This window comes from Liolophura sinensis, chromosome 6 (genome assembly GCF_032854445.1).
Source record: "Liolophura sinensis isolate JHLJ2023 chromosome 6, CUHK_Ljap_v2, whole genome shotgun sequence".
Taxonomy (NCBI): domain Eukaryota; kingdom Metazoa; phylum Mollusca; class Polyplacophora; order Chitonida; family Chitonidae; genus Liolophura; species Liolophura sinensis.
The window spans coordinates 23,104,109-23,119,637 of NC_088300.1; the positions used below are offsets into that span (position 1 = coordinate 23,104,109).

Below are 15,529 nucleotides of genomic sequence, written 5' to 3' on the forward strand. Positions count from 1 at the left end.
CTCTAATCCCTCCCCACTCCCCACTGGATATTTAATCAGTTAGTTTACCGAAACTGACAGCCGTATGATTTCGCATAACAAAAGTACGAATGTATTCCATATGATCAGGGGCGTTTAACTCACCTGATGTTTAACAAAAAGCCTCATTGATTTCACATCGGACAATACTTCTTTGCTTAATGAAACAAGGACATTAAAAACATTTATGCTGGGGTGGAGATAATTATTAAAATGTCTCGCTTCTTTTCGACATTCGTAACGTAAGGTGAATGATGTTTGATGAAATTAATAAAAAGATAAAGCGCATATATATGCAAAATACAGTAAAGTTTTGTCAGAGCTGTGTATTATTCATTTCTTTGTTGTGTAACAGACTAAGCAAACACCCACAATCTGATGTCTTAGTATCGACTAATAAAACGAAATAGTCTAGCTGAGTATTAGCACAGTCTCTGAGAAGAATTAGAATGGTCTCCGCTTAAGCTGTACCAGCCAAACAATCTTCTATGATTTTGAGCAAGGTTTGTCGACATTTAGATCATCTTATCCAGTGGGGAGAACGGGGTTAAGTAGCGTATAATTATTGGTGAGGTGTTGAGCAAAAACGGAGGAGATTATAGAGGATTATCACAAAACACCTCATGTGGATGAGCAACAGAAGAATCGTAGAGAAGTTCCGTTTCTAATAACTCATCGGATCATTGTTTTGTTTTGCTCTTCACAAAACAATGTCTAAGCCAGAGTGAGATATGAGTGACATGCTTACTCTGTTGTTGAATATCAGCTACTAAAACACGTTTATGCTGTGGAATGTGAATTTTACACACTAACTCGTTTTTCGACATCCGTAATGGAAGATTGATGGTGTGTCTTTAAAATCAGTGAACACAAACAACGCATACAACCCATCGTACATATTCAGTAAAATAATACATTCCATTTTCCATTGGATGACAGTGTTTTGCATAATGAAAATACGTTACCAATGTTTTGATGTGAAATAGATTATTTTTATAAAAGCGTGTCAGTCTTTTTCTACATCTGCAAAGGAAAGAGGATTGTGTTTTTCTAAAACTGAGGAACATAAAGGACGCAATGACGACTGCACACACACAGCATTCAGAAAAGGTATAACCTTTGTACTTTCTTGTATTATTTATCACTTTATAATCCACTTACTCGTGTATAACGTGTCCAACCGTTAATATGTTGATGTCTAACTCTTACCTGAGAGGAAATATTCTGATAGATGTGAGATCACGTGTCTATCTGATCATTTTTAGAAAAAATCACGTTGAAAGATGGAATTTCGCATGACATGAATTGTATACCGCCATCTTTACCTTGAATGATCATTGCTTTAGACGTAAACCAAATGAACGGGACTATTTGACGTTGGCAAACTTTGTCATTTAAGTGGTGAGAAAAGGTTAAATGGTTCATCATTGCTAGTAAGGAAAGGGCATAATAGGGGACTATCTCTTACCTATAGAGGGATAACGCCTGACGGCTAAAAGTAACAGAAGGATGGCAGTGAATCATCGTTGGAGATAACTGATCTAATTATTGTACCTTTGTGAACACGCACAGTTGGATTAATCTGTTTTTCTGTTAAATGAAAACCAGATGTGAACATGTAAGACAAATGAGGTATCGTTTGTTTCAGTTTGACTATGTTGAGGTTCTTGAAGATGGTGAACTTGCTAGTGATCAGACAGACAAAAGTCCAATGAAATCTCGTCATAGATACTTAAATGACTGTTTTATTATTTATATGATCATTTATTATACAGATACTGTCATAAATTGTCTCATGATCATTGATTTCGAAATGTAAAAATGCACTACGATTTGCTCTCAACAGCTGTTAAAGAGAAGTGTAATGGTATCGTTTGTTTCAGTTTGACTATATTGAAGTTCTTGAAGATGGTGAACTTGCTAGTGACCAGACAGACAAAAGTCCAAGGAAATCCCGTCATAGATACTTCAATGACTGTTTTATTATCATATGATCATTTATTATGACAATACTTATTGCTTTATTATTGTAAGATGATATTAATGTTAACTTTCTGAGTTTTTCTAGACAAAGTAAAAAAGACATTTTTATAGGAAATGTCTTCAATTTAGTCCTTTGTGCACGGAGGAAAAGTGACAAAGCTTTAACATTTTAACTCGACACAATATTGTAAAGGTACCTGAGTATTATGGTAAATTTTCGGTTTTAGCTGGGATACACTGTGTGATATACTATCTCGGGTTTAAGGCATTAAAGCCTAATTTCCGTATTTTTGGAATAATGGCCAACTTATAAACTTTCAGAAAATGCCATTCTCAGTATTTTGCAAATTTCTGTTTTGACGCAATAATTCATTGGTTTTAATTCGATCCGAATTACGAAAGTTAATATATGCTCGAAAATAAATGAGCACTGGAAAATATGCACGTTGAAGGCCGCTCAGCAATGTTCGTGTAATGTGAACGCTTACTTCTTATTCCTTGGCTAAAGCACTTGTGACGTCATGATGGTGCACAGAAGCTGAATATGTGTAACAAATGTATGACATCCAGCTGACCTGTTCAACAACCTCACTGATGATGATTGGTCAGATACGTGTCCTTAAGTGACAGTTCAGAACACAGTCCATCCTAAAGTTTTACGGCTCTTCCGATGACATCACATTATCATAGTGCATACCGCACAAAAGTTCAGGGAAACGCCGCTTTTCACTCATGAGGTATCACTATGATATCATGGGTCAAAGGGCCACCCATTTCTTTCTCAAGAAATAAGTATCATGGAAATCAATCCTCTAAACGTGACAAGGTTGAGCGATCGGAGTAATTATATGCAGAAAAACAATCTGGAGCAACAATGGTAATGACGTCATAACATTGTGACGTAAACTGTGACGTTACCACTAATATGGAAAGAATTCACATCGTGGTAAAACAGGTTCTCTACCCAGCTGTTTGTTTATCGCGTGCGTAGTAACGTTTGTGTTGATAGTATTGTACACGCTATATGAAAACAAAGATTGGGATTTCTAACTGCTTATAATTTTATCAGGACGAATGAGCGAATGTTTCCGTTTGATTAGTAAAGACAAGTTGTGTTTATTTTGTAATTTTTTTTAGTTTTTACAATAATGTGAAAATGGCCAATAGGGTAATTCTGCATTATACCAGAAATACCTTTAATAATTGTTTGATGGTTACCGAATGTTTGGTTATTCCGTTCTGCGACTGTGACCTGTCAATGGACATCAAGCCATTTTAAAGGAAAAAACTTCCACATAAACGCATTGGTCTAAAACTCTTTAAAGAGCAACAAAATTGACAGAGATATAGAAAACAGTAAAAAAGAAATATAACAGTATAGCTAGAAATACAGTAGTGCAGGCAGAGCCACAAAACTCAAACATTTGTTATTTAGAAGAAAAAAAAAACACAAAACTGTCCTGTTAATCAGCATCACCATGGAAGCTCATCTAAAAATAATTTATAGCTATGTAGCACTTTAAAATGTGTTTTAGCACTGATCCTACTTATAAAGACAAATATGAATTCACACTGTTTTCAGAAATGTCCGATGTCCCTGGATGGTTGATGTATGCCATATCTATCTGGGCACGTTGATGTGGATAAAATGACGGCCCGCTGATGGCGAGGTTATAGGGAAAAGGCATGGTTCGTGTATGTGGTGATATCACTCGGTGCGATGACGTCATCAAACGTGAGTCTCAGTGGTGGAATTTCCGGAAGATCAGGAATATTGTACATACACTCCGGAGACAATTCCGGTAGGTCGCTTAAATTCTCATTGGTTTCTAAATAGGAGAACCTAGTCTGCTGAATAGGGGGCGTAACTCTACACGACAATTGACTATGCACATAAAAATCAGGACTTAATAATTCTCCTAAAGTGTCGTAACCGCTGCTGTCAGACGCACACGCTGAGGTGTCACTTGTGGTGTCACTATACGGACTTGATGAATCTACTGTCATCGCACACCGAGTTACAGGACTAACTCTGGCTGGGCTAATGTGTCCGTAATCCTTAATCCCAGAATCAGTGTTGGAATAAATTGAGGTGTCCTCTAGATTGCACATCTGAAGCTGGAACAGTTTAGCAGGAGACGGACTAGTGTCGAGGATGTTCTGGAAAGCCTCCATTCTGTGAGTCAAGGATAACACACAGCCTTCCCATAATCCATTGGCGTTGACTTGTTGGAATCCTGACCGTAATGCGTTGGATCCGGAGAACTTGTTAGTCGGTCGGTAATCTCCTCGGGCAAAGGTTAGCAAGCTCTTTGGGGTAATGCCCCACAGAAAAGCAGATCTGCAATAAGTCAAGCAATAATCATTAATAAGATGAAAAAAAAACACTAGCACGTATTAAACTGAAATTTTTAAAATCAATGTATTATTGTCTACAACTCTAAGACAAATTTGGATTAAATGTTAAAGTTATAGTTAGCTATTTTTTGTTCTCTTTCAATGAGCCCCACTTGAACCTTCTGGAAAAAAGCACATAGCTTACCTGTTAAGGACACCGTTGCGTGGTTTTTGGTTCTTTCGTCCTATCTTGGTGAAGCACTTGGTTTTGGACAAACTATGGCGAATGGCATTTTTCCAGTGTTGTTTACTTGTCGCTTTAAAATAGCAGAAACGAGTCTCGATGTAGCGGTAGATTTCAGTGATGGGCAGACAGAAGTTGGGAGATCTCATTATCGCCAGGAAGATGAGTTCCGTGTAGGTAAAGTTTGGTTTTCGACTGACATCCTGAGTGTCGAGTCCTTCGTAGGTTCTGACAAAGTTATCTAGCACACTGCGCAGGTCATCTTGGCTGAGGGGCGGAACGGACGTTTTCTTAATAGAGGCTGGTCTAGAGACCTTCCGGTATTTCAGTAAATTCTCCACCATGTGGGTATCTGTGTGGAAACTTTGACTGAACTTTCTCTTGTAAGCCATTATAGCAAGTTTAGTAGTGGAGAGAGAACCGATGCTTTGGGATGGATCTTTTTTCCAGCCAGAGATCTGAAATGTACTGAGGTATAAACTGGGCCTCGTATATATAGTGCTAACTGTAATCTGAGTGATCCTTTTCTAACATGACATGACAGAGACAGTTGTAAGAACATCTCGTCCACTGTGACTCAATGTCACATATTATCAAGCCTCCAGTGAAAGTAGGATTACATTCTTACCCTATGAACCCTGACCTCTAATCCCTCCCCACTCCCCACTGGATATTTAATCAGTTAGTTTACCGAAACTGACAGCCGTATGATTTCGCATAACAAAAGTACGAATGTATTCCATATGATCAGGGGCGTTTAACTCACCTGATGTTTAACAAAAAGCCTCATTGATTTCACATCGGACAATACTTCTTTGCTTAATGAAACAAGGACATTAAAAACATTTATGCTGGGGTGGAGATAATTATTAAAATGTCTCGCTTCTTTTCGACATCCGAACGTAAGGTGAATGATGTTTGATGAAATTAATAAAAATAAACAGCGCATATATATGCAAAATACAGTAAAGTTTTGTCAGAGCTGTGTATTATTCATTTGTTTCTTGTGTAACAGACTAAGCATACACCCACAATCTGATATCTGAGTATCGACTAATAAAACGAAATAGTCTAGCTGAGTATCAACACAATCTCTGAGAAGCATTAGAATGGTCTCCACTTAAGCTGTACCAGCCAAACAATCTTCTATGATTTTGAGCAAGGTTTGTCGACATTTAGATCATCTTTACCAGTGGGGAGAACGGGGTTTAGTAGCCTATAATTATTGGTGAGGTGTTGAGCAAAACGGAGAAGATTATAGAGGATTATCACAAAACACCTCATGTAGATGAGCAACAGAAGAATCGTAGAGAAGTTCCGTTTCTAATAACTCATCGGATCATTGTTTTGTTTTGCTCTTCATAAAACGATGTCTAAGCCAGAGTGAGACATGAGTGACAGGCTTACTCTGTTGTTGAATATCAGCTACTAAAGCACGTTTATGCTGTGGAATGTGAATTTTACAAAGTAACTTGTTTTTCGACATCCGTAATGGAAGTTTGATGGTGTGTCTTTAAAATCAGTGAACACAAACAATGCATACAACCCATCGTACATATTCAGTAAAATAATACATTCCATTTTCCATTGGATGACAGTGTTTTGAATAATGAAAATACGTTACCAATATTTCGATGTGAAATAGATTATCTTTATAAAAGTGTCTCAGTCTTTTTCCACATCTGCAAAGGAAAGAGGATTGTGTTTTTCTAAAACTGAGGAACATAAAGGACGCATTGACGACTGCACACACAAAGCAGTCAGAAAAGGTATAGCCTGAGTACTTTTTAGTATTATTGATCAATTGATAATCTGCTTACTGGTGTATAACATGTCCAACCGTTTACATGTTGATGTCTAACTCTTACCAGAGAAGAAATACTCTGATAGATGTGGGATCACGTGTCTATCTGATCATTTTTAGGAAATTTCACGTTGAAGGATGGAATTTCGCATTACATGAATTGTATACCGCCATCTTTAACTTGAATGATCATTGCTTAAGACGTAAACCAAATGAACGGGACTATTTGACGTTGGCAAACTTTGCCATTTAAGTGATGAGAAAAGGTTAAATGGCTCATCATTGCTAGTAAGGAAAGAGCATGATAGGGAATTATCTCTTACTTATAGAGGGATAACGCCTGACGGCTAAAAGTAACAGAAGGATGGCAGTGAATCATCGTTGGAGATAATTGATCTCATTATTGTACCTTTGTGAATACGCACAGTTGGATTAATCTGTTTTTCTGTTAAATGAAAACCAGATGTGAACATGTACGACAAATGAGGTATCGTTTGTTTCAGTTTGACTATGTTGAGGTTCTTGAAGATGGTGAACTTGCTAGTGATCAGACAGACAAAAGTCCAATGAAATCTCGTCATTGATACTTAAATGACTGTTTTATTATTATATGATCATTTATTATACAGATGCTGTCATAAATTGTCTCATGATCATTGATTTCAAAATGTAAAAATGCACTACGATTTGTTCTCAACAGCTGTTAAAGAGAAGTGTAATTGAGGATGTAGTGGCTGGGTTTGGGAAGTTTTAAAAAACAAACAAAAATTATACGTGTTGGCGACTTGAGGGTGGCACCAGCAGTTCCTATCAAGTAAAAGTTTACTTCTAGCTATGGTGTTATAAAATAGCGTCTTGCTTCATTATTGTAAGATGATATTAATGTTAATTATGTGGATTATTCTGGACAAAGTAAAAATGACATTTTTATAGAAAATGTCGTCAATTTAGTCCTTTGTGCACGGATGAAAAGTTTCAAAGCTTTAACATCTTAACTCGACACAATATTGTAAAGGTATCTGAGTATTACTCTAAAATTTTGGTTATAGCTGGGAAACAATATGTGCTATACTATCTCGGGTTTAAGGCAATAAAGTGGAATTTCCGTATTTTTGGAATAATGGCCAACTTATAAACTTTCAGAAAATGTCATTCTCAGTATTTTGCACATTTCTGTTTTGACACAATAAGTTTTAATTCAATCCGATTTCCGAGAGTTAATATATGCTCGAAAATAAATGAGCACTGGCAAATATGCACGATGAAGGCCGCTCAGCAAAGTTCGTCTAATGTGAACGTTACTTTTCATTCCTTGGGTAAAGAGTCATGATGATACAGGAAAGCTGAATATGTGTAACAAGTGTATGACATCCAGTTGACCTGTTTAAGAACTACACTGATTATAATTGGTCATATACGTGTCCTTCAGTGACAGTTCGGAACACGCTCCACCCTAAAGTTTATGAAAGAAACGCCGCTTTTCTCTCCTAAGAATTCAGTATGCTATCATGGGTCAAAGGGCCATCCATTTCTTTCTCAAGAAATAAGTATCACGGAAATCAATCCTCTAAACGTGATAAGGTTGAGCGGTCGGAGTAATCATATGCAGAAAAAAGAATCTCGATCAACTATCGTAATGACGTCATAATATTGTGACGTTGCCACTAATATAAAGAAAAGAAGTCTCGTCGTAGTAAAACAAGTTCTCTACCCAGTTGTTTGTTTATCGCGTGCGTAATAACGTTTGTGTTGATAGTATTGTACACGCCATATGAAAACAAAGAATGAGATTTCTAACTGCTTATAATTTTATCAGGACGAAAGAGCGAATGTTTCCGTTAGATTGGTAGGGCAAGTTGTTTTTGTTTTTTTTAGTTTTTACATTAATTTAAAAATGGCGGTCATGGCAATTCTGCATTATGCCAGAAATACCTTTACAGACTATTTAATGGTTATTGGATGTTTGGTTATTCCGTTCTGCGACTGTTAGCTTTCAATGGACATCATGCCATTTTAAAGGAAAAAGCTTCCACAAAAACGCATTGGTCTTAAAGTAAGGACAGAAAACAGAAAATAAAATGGGTTATGACCTACTAGTTGCTTTAAAGAGCCACAGAATTACAGGGATATAGAAAACAGTAAAAAAGAAATACAACAGTATAGCTAGAAATACAGTAGTGCAGGCAGAGCCACAAAACTCAAACATTTATTATTTAGAGGAAAAAAATCACAAACTGTCCTGTTGATCATCGTCACCATGGAAGTTCATCTAAAAATAATTTATAGCTATGTAGCACTTTAAAATGTGTTTTAGCACTGATCCTACTTATAAAGACAAATATGAATTCACACTGTTTTCAGAAATGTCCGATGTCCCTGGATGGTTGATGGATGCCATGTCTATCTGGGCACGTTGATGTGGATAAAATGACGGCTCGCTGATGGCGAGGTTATCAGAAAAGGCATGGTTCGTGCATGTGGTGATGTCACTCGGTGCGATGACGTCATCAAACGTGAGTCTCAGTGGTGGAATTTCCGGAAGATCAGGAATATTGTACATACACTCCGGAGACAATTCCGGTAGGTCGCTTGAATTCTCATTGGTTTCTATATAGAACCTAGTCTGGTGAATAGGGGTCGTAACTCTACACGACAATTGACTATGCATATGAAAATCGGGACTTAATAATTCTTCTAAAGTGTCGTAGCCGCTGCTGTCAGACCCACACACTGAGGTGTCACTTGTGGTGTCACTATACGGACTTGATGAATCTGCTGTCATCGCACACCGAGTTACAGGACTACCTCTGGCTGAGCTACTGTGCCCGTAGTCCTTCAGCCCAGAATCAGTGTTGAAATGAACTGAGGTGTCCTCTAGATTGCACATCTGAAGCTGGAACAGTTTAGCCGGAGACGGACTGGTGTCGAGGATGTTCTGGAAAGCCTCCATTCTGTGAGTCAAGGATAACACACAACGTTCCCATAATCCATTGGCGTTGACTTGTTGGAATCCTGACCGTAATGTGTTGGATCCGGAGAACTTGTTAGTCGGTCGGTAATCTCCTCGGGCAAAGGTTAGCAAGCTCTTTGGGGTAATGCCCCACAGAAAAGCAGATCTGCAATAAGTCAAGCAATAATCATTAATAAGATGAAAAACAAACACTAGCACGTATTAAAACTGAAATTTTTAAAATCAATGTATTATTGTCTACAACTCTAAGACAAATTTGGATTAAATGTTAAAGTTATAGTTAGCTATTTTTGTTCTCTTTCAATGAGCCCCACTTGAACCTTCTGGAAAAAAGCACATATCTTACCTGTTAAGGACACCGTTGCGTGGTTTTTGGTTCTTTCGTCCTATCTTGGTGAAGCACTTGGTTTTGGACAAACTATGGCGAATGGCATTTTTCCAGTGTTGTTTACTTGTCGCTTTAAAATAGCAGAAACGAGTCTCGATGTAGCGGTAGATTTCAGTGATGGGCAGACAGAAGTTGGGAGATCTCATTATCGCCAGGAAGATGAGTTCCGTGTAGGTAAAGTTTGGTTTTCGACTGACATCCTGAGTGTCGAGTCCTTCGTAGGTTCTGACAAAGTTATCTAGCACACTGCGCAGGTCATCTTGGCTGAGGGGCGGAACGGACGTTTTCTTAATAGAGGCTGGTCTAGAGACCTTCCGGTATTTCAGTAAATTCTCCACCATGTGGTTATCTGTGTGGAAACTTTGACTGAACTTTCTCTTGTAAGCCATTATAGCAAGTTTAGTAGTGGAGAGAGAACCGATGCTTTGGGATGGATCTTTTTTCCAGCCAGAGATCTGAAATGTACTGAGGTATATACTGGGCCTCGTATATATAGTGCTAACTGTAATCTGAGTGATCCTTTTCTAACATGACATGACAGAGACAGTTGTAAGAACATCTCGTCCACTGTGACTCAATGTCACATATTATCAAGCCTCCAGTGAAAGTAGGATTACATTCTTACCCTATGAACCCTGACCTCTAATCCCTCCCCACTCCCCACTGGATATTTAATCAGTTAGTTTACCGAAACTGACAGCCGTATGATTTCGCATAACAAAAGTACGAATGTATTCCATATGATCAGGGGCGTTTAACTCACCTGATGTTTAACAAAAAGCCTCATTGATTTCACATCGGACAATACTTCTTTGCTTAATGAAACAAGGACATTAAAAACATTTATGCTGGGGTGGAGATAATTATTAAAATGTCTCGCTTCTTTTCGACATCCGAACGTAAGGTGAATGATGTTTGATGAAATTAATAAAAATAAACAGCGCATATATATGCAAAATACAGTAAAGTTTTGTCAGAGCTGTGTATTATTCATTTGTTTCTTGTGTAACAGACTAAGCATACACCCACAATCTGATATCTGAGTATCGACTAATAAAACGAAATAGTCTAGCTGAGTATCAACACAATCTCTGAGAAGCATTAGAATGGTCTCCACTTAAGCTGTACCAGCCAAACAATCTTCTATGATTTTGAGCAAGGTTTGTCGACATTTAGATCATCTTTACCAGTGGGGAGAACGGGGTTTAGTAGCCTATAATTATTGGTGAGGTGTTGAGCAAAACGGAGAAGATTATAGAGGATTATCACAAAACACCTCATGTAGATGAGCAACAGAAGAATCGTAGAGAAGTTCCGTTTCTAATAACTCATCGGATCATTGTTTTGTTTTGCTCTTCATAAAACGATTTCTAAGCCAGAGTGAGACATAAGTGACATGCTTACTCTGTTGTTGAATATCAGCTACTAAAGCACGTTTATGCTGTGGAATGTGAATTTTACAAAGTAACTTGTTTTTCGACATCCGTAATGGAAGTTTGATGGTGTGTCTTTAAAATCAGTGAACACAAACAATGCATACAACCCATCGTACATATTCAGTAAAATAATACATTCCATTTTCCATTGGATGACAGTGTTTTGCATAATGAAAATACGTTACCAATGTTTTGATGTGAAATATATTATTTTTTATAAAAGCGTGTCAGTCTTTTTCTACATCTGCAAAGGAAAGAGGATTGTGTTTTTCTAAAACTGAGGAACATAAAGGACGCAATGACGACTGCACACACAAAGCAGTCAGTAAAGGTATAGCCTTAGAACATTTTTGTATTATTTATCAATTTATAATATACTTACTCGTGGTTAACATGTCCAACCGTTTACATGTTGATGTCTAACTCTTACCTGAGAGGAAATATTCTGATAGATGTGAGATCACGTGTCTATCTGATCATTTTTAGGAAAATTCACGTTAAAGGATGGAATTTCGCATGACATGAATTGTATACCGCCATCTTTAACTTGAATGATCATTGGTTAAGACGTAAACCAAATGAACGGGACTATTTGACCTCGGCAAACTTTGCCATTTAAGTGATGAGAAAAGGTTAAATGGCTCATCATTGCTAGTAAGGAAAGAGCATGATAGGGAATTATCTCTTACTTATAGAGGGATAACGCCTGACGGCTAAAAGTAACAGAAGGATGGCAGTGAATCATCGTTGGAGATAATTGATCTCATTATTGTACCTTTGTGAATACGCACAGTTGGATTAATCTGTTTTTCTGTTAAATGAAAACCAGATGTGAAACATGTACGACAAATGAGGTATCGTTTGTTTCAGTTTGACTATGTTGAGGTTCTTGAAGATGGTGAACTTGCTAGTGATCAGACAGACAAAAGTCCAATGAAATCTCGTCATTGATACTTAAATGACTGTTTTATTATTATATGATCATTTATTATACAGATGCTGTCATAAATTGTCTCATGATCATTGATTTCAAAATGTAAAATGCACTACGATTTGTTCTCAACAGCTGTTAAAGATGAAGTGTAATTGAGGATGTAGTGGCTGGGTTTGGGAAGTTTTAAAAACAAACAAAATTATACGTGTTGGCGACTTGAGGGTGGCACCAGCAGTTCCTATCAAGTAAAAGTTTACTTCTAGCTATGGTGTTATAAAATAGCGTCTTGCTTCATTATTGTAAGATGATATTAATGTTAATTATGTGGATTATTCTGGACAAAGTAAAAATGACATTTTTATAGAAAATGTCTTCAATTTAGTCCTTTGTGCACGGATGAAAAGTTTCAAAGCTTTAACATCTTAACTCGGACACAATATTGTAAAGGTATCTGAGTATTACTCTAAAATTTTGGTTATAGCTGGGAAACAATATGTGCTATACTATCTCGGGTTTAAGGCAATAAAGTGGAATTTCCGTATTTTTGGAATAATGGCCAACTTATAAACTTTCAGAAAATGTCATTCTCAGTATTTTGCACATTTCTGTTTTGACACAATAAGTTTTAATTCAATCCGATTTCCGAGAGTTAATATATGCTCGAAAATAAATGAGCACTGGCAAATATGCACGATGAAGGCCGCTCAGCAAAGTTCGTCTAATGTGAACGTTACTTTTCATTCCTTGGGTAAAGAGTCATGATGATACAGGAAAGCTGAATATGTGTAACAAGTGTATGACATCCAGTTGACCTGTTTAAGAACTACACTGATTATAATTGGTCATATACGTGTCCTTCAGTGACAGTTCGGAACACGCTCCACCCTAAAGTTTATGAAAGAAACGCCGCTTTTCTCTCCTAAGAATTCAGTATGCTATCATGGGTCAAAGGGCCATCCATTTCTTTCTCAAGAAATAAGTATCACGGAAATCAATCCTCTAAACGTGATAAGGTTGAGCGGTCGGAGTAATCATATGCAGAAAAAAGAATCTCGATCAACTATCGTAATGACGTCATAATATTGTGACGTTGCCACTAATATAAAGAAAAGAAGTCTCGTCGTAGTAAAACAAGTTCTCTACCCAGTTGTTTGTTTATCGCGTGCGTAATAACGTTTGTGTTGATAGTATTGTACACGCCATATGAAAACAAAGAATGAGATTTCTAACTGCTTATAATTTTATCAGGACGAAAGAGCGAATGTTTCCGTTAGATTGGTAGGGCAAGTTGTTTTTGTTTTTTTTAGTTTTTACATTAATTTAAAAATGGCGGTCATGGCAATTCTGCATTATGCCAGAAATACCTTTACAGACTATTTAATGGTTATTGGATGTTTGGTTATTCCGTTCTGCGACTGTTAGCTTTCAATGGACATCATGCCATTTTAAAGGAAAAAGCTTCCACAAAAACGCATTGGTCTTAAAGTAAGGACAGAAAACAGAAAATAAAATGGGTTATGACCTACTAGTTGCTTTAAAGAGCCACAGAATTACAGGGATATAGAAAACAGTAAAAAAGAAATACAACAGTATAGCTAGAAATACAGTAGTGCAGGCAGAGCCACAAAACTCAAACATTTATTATTTAGAGGAAAAAAATCACAAACTGTCCTGTTGATCATCGTCACCATGGAAGTTCATCTAAAAATAATTTATAGCTATGTAGCACTTTAAAATGTGTTTTAGCACTGATCCTACTTATAAAGACAAATATGAATTCACACTGTTTTCAGAAATGTCCGATGTCCCTGGATGGTTGATGGATGCCATGTCTATCTGGGCACGTTGATGTGGATAAAATGACGGCTCGCTGATGGCGAGGTTATCAGAAAAGGCATGGTTCGTGCATGTGGTGATGTCACTCGGTGCGATGACGTCATCAAACGTGAGTCTCAGTGGTGGAATTTCCGGAAGATCAGGAATATTGTACATACACTCCGGAGACAATTCCGGTAGGTCGCTTGAATTCTCATTGGTTTCTATATAGAACCTAGTCTGGTGAATAGGGGTCGTAACTCTACACGACAATTGACTATGCATATGAAAATCGGGACTTAATAATTCTTCTAAAGTGTCGTAGCCGCTGCTGTCAGACCCACACACTGAGGTGTCACTTGTGGTGTCACTATACGGACTTGATGAATCTGCTGTCATCGCACACCGAGTTACAGGACTACCTCTGGCTGAGCTACTGTGCCCGTAGTCCTTCAGCCCAGAATCAGTGTTGAAATGAACTGAGGTGTCCTCTAGATTGCACATCTGAAGCTGGAACAGTTTAGCCGGAGACGGACTGGTGTCGAGGATGTTCTGGAAAGCCTCCATTCTGTGAGTCAAGGATAACACACAACGTTCCCATAATCCATTGGCGTTGACTTGTTGGAATCCTGACCGTAATGTGTTGGATCCGGAGAACTTGTTAGTCGGTCGGTAATCTCCTCGGGCAAAGGTTAGCAAGCTCTTTGGGGTAATGCCCCACAGAAAAGCAGATCTGCAATAAGTCAAGCAATAATCATTAATAAGATGAAAAACAAACACTAGCACGTATTAAAACTGAAATTTTTAAAATCAATGTATTATTGTCTACAACTCTAAGACAAATTTGGATTAAATGTTAAAGTTATAGTTAGCTATTTTTGTTCTCTTTCAATGAGCCCCACTTGAACCTTCTGGAAAAAAGCACATATCTTACCTGTTAAGGACACCGTTGCGTGGTTTTTGGTTCTTTCGTCCTATCTTGGTGAAGCACTTGGTTTTGGACAAACTATGGCGAATGGCATTTTTCCAGTGTTGTTTACTTGTCGCTTTAAAATAGCAGAAACGAGTCTCGATGTAGCGGTAGATTTCAGTGATGGGCAGACAGAAGTTGGGAGATCTCATTATCGCCAGGAAGATGAGTTCCGTGTAGGTAAAGTTTGGTTTTCGACTGACATCCTGAGTGTCGAGTCCTTCGTAGGTTCTGACAAAGTTATCTAGCACACTGCGCAGGTCATCTTGGCTGAGGGGCGGAACGGACGTTTTCTTAATAGAGGCTGGTCTAGAGACCTTCCGGTATTTCAGTAAATTCTCCACCATGTGGTTATCTGTGTGGAAACTTTGACTGAACTTTCTCTTGTAAGCCATTATAGCAAGTTTAGTAGTGGAGAGAGAACCGATGCTTTGGGATGGATCTTTTTTCCAGCCAGAGATCTGAAATGTACTGAGGTATATACTGGGCCTCGTATATATAGTGCTAACTGTAATCTGAGTGATCCTTTTCTAACATGACATGACAGAGACAGTTGTAAGAACATCTCGTCCACTGTGACTCAATGTCACATATTATCAAGCCTCCAGTGAAAGTAGGATTACATTCTT

General features: G+C 37.7%; 3 protein-coding genes across 3 annotated transcripts; all 3 read right to left on the reverse strand.

Annotated features, from left to right (window-relative positions):
• Nucleotides 1-3,672: 3,672 nt before the first annotated feature.
• LOC135467008 (forkhead box protein N2-like) lies at nucleotides 3,673-4,974 on the reverse strand. Its single transcript, XM_064744760.1, has 2 exons — nucleotides 4,544-4,974; nucleotides 3,673-4,342 (listed from the first exon to the last, which is right to left on the reverse strand). The coding sequence occupies exons 1-2, from the start codon at nucleotides 4,972-4,974 to the stop codon at nucleotides 3,673-3,675; spliced, it is 1,101 nt and encodes a 366-aa protein (XP_064600830.1).
• Nucleotides 4,975-8,712: 3,738 nt separating this feature from the next.
• Nucleotides 8,713-10,134, reverse strand: LOC135467009 (forkhead box C1-A-like). The gene is made up of 2 exons (XM_064744761.1): nucleotides 9,704-10,134; nucleotides 8,713-9,502 (listed from the first exon to the last, which is right to left on the reverse strand). The coding sequence occupies exons 1-2, from the start codon at nucleotides 10,132-10,134 to the stop codon at nucleotides 8,713-8,715; spliced, it is 1,221 nt and encodes a 406-aa protein (XP_064600831.1).
• Nucleotides 10,135-13,873: 3,739 nt separating this feature from the next.
• Nucleotides 13,874-15,295, reverse strand: LOC135467010 (forkhead box C1-A-like). The gene is made up of 2 exons (XM_064744762.1): nucleotides 14,865-15,295; nucleotides 13,874-14,663 (listed from the first exon to the last, which is right to left on the reverse strand). Exons 1-2 carry the CDS (start codon nucleotides 15,293-15,295, stop codon nucleotides 13,874-13,876), a joined length of 1,221 nt encoding a protein of 406 aa, XP_064600832.1.
• Between the last annotated feature and the right edge of the window lie 234 nt (nucleotides 15,296-15,529).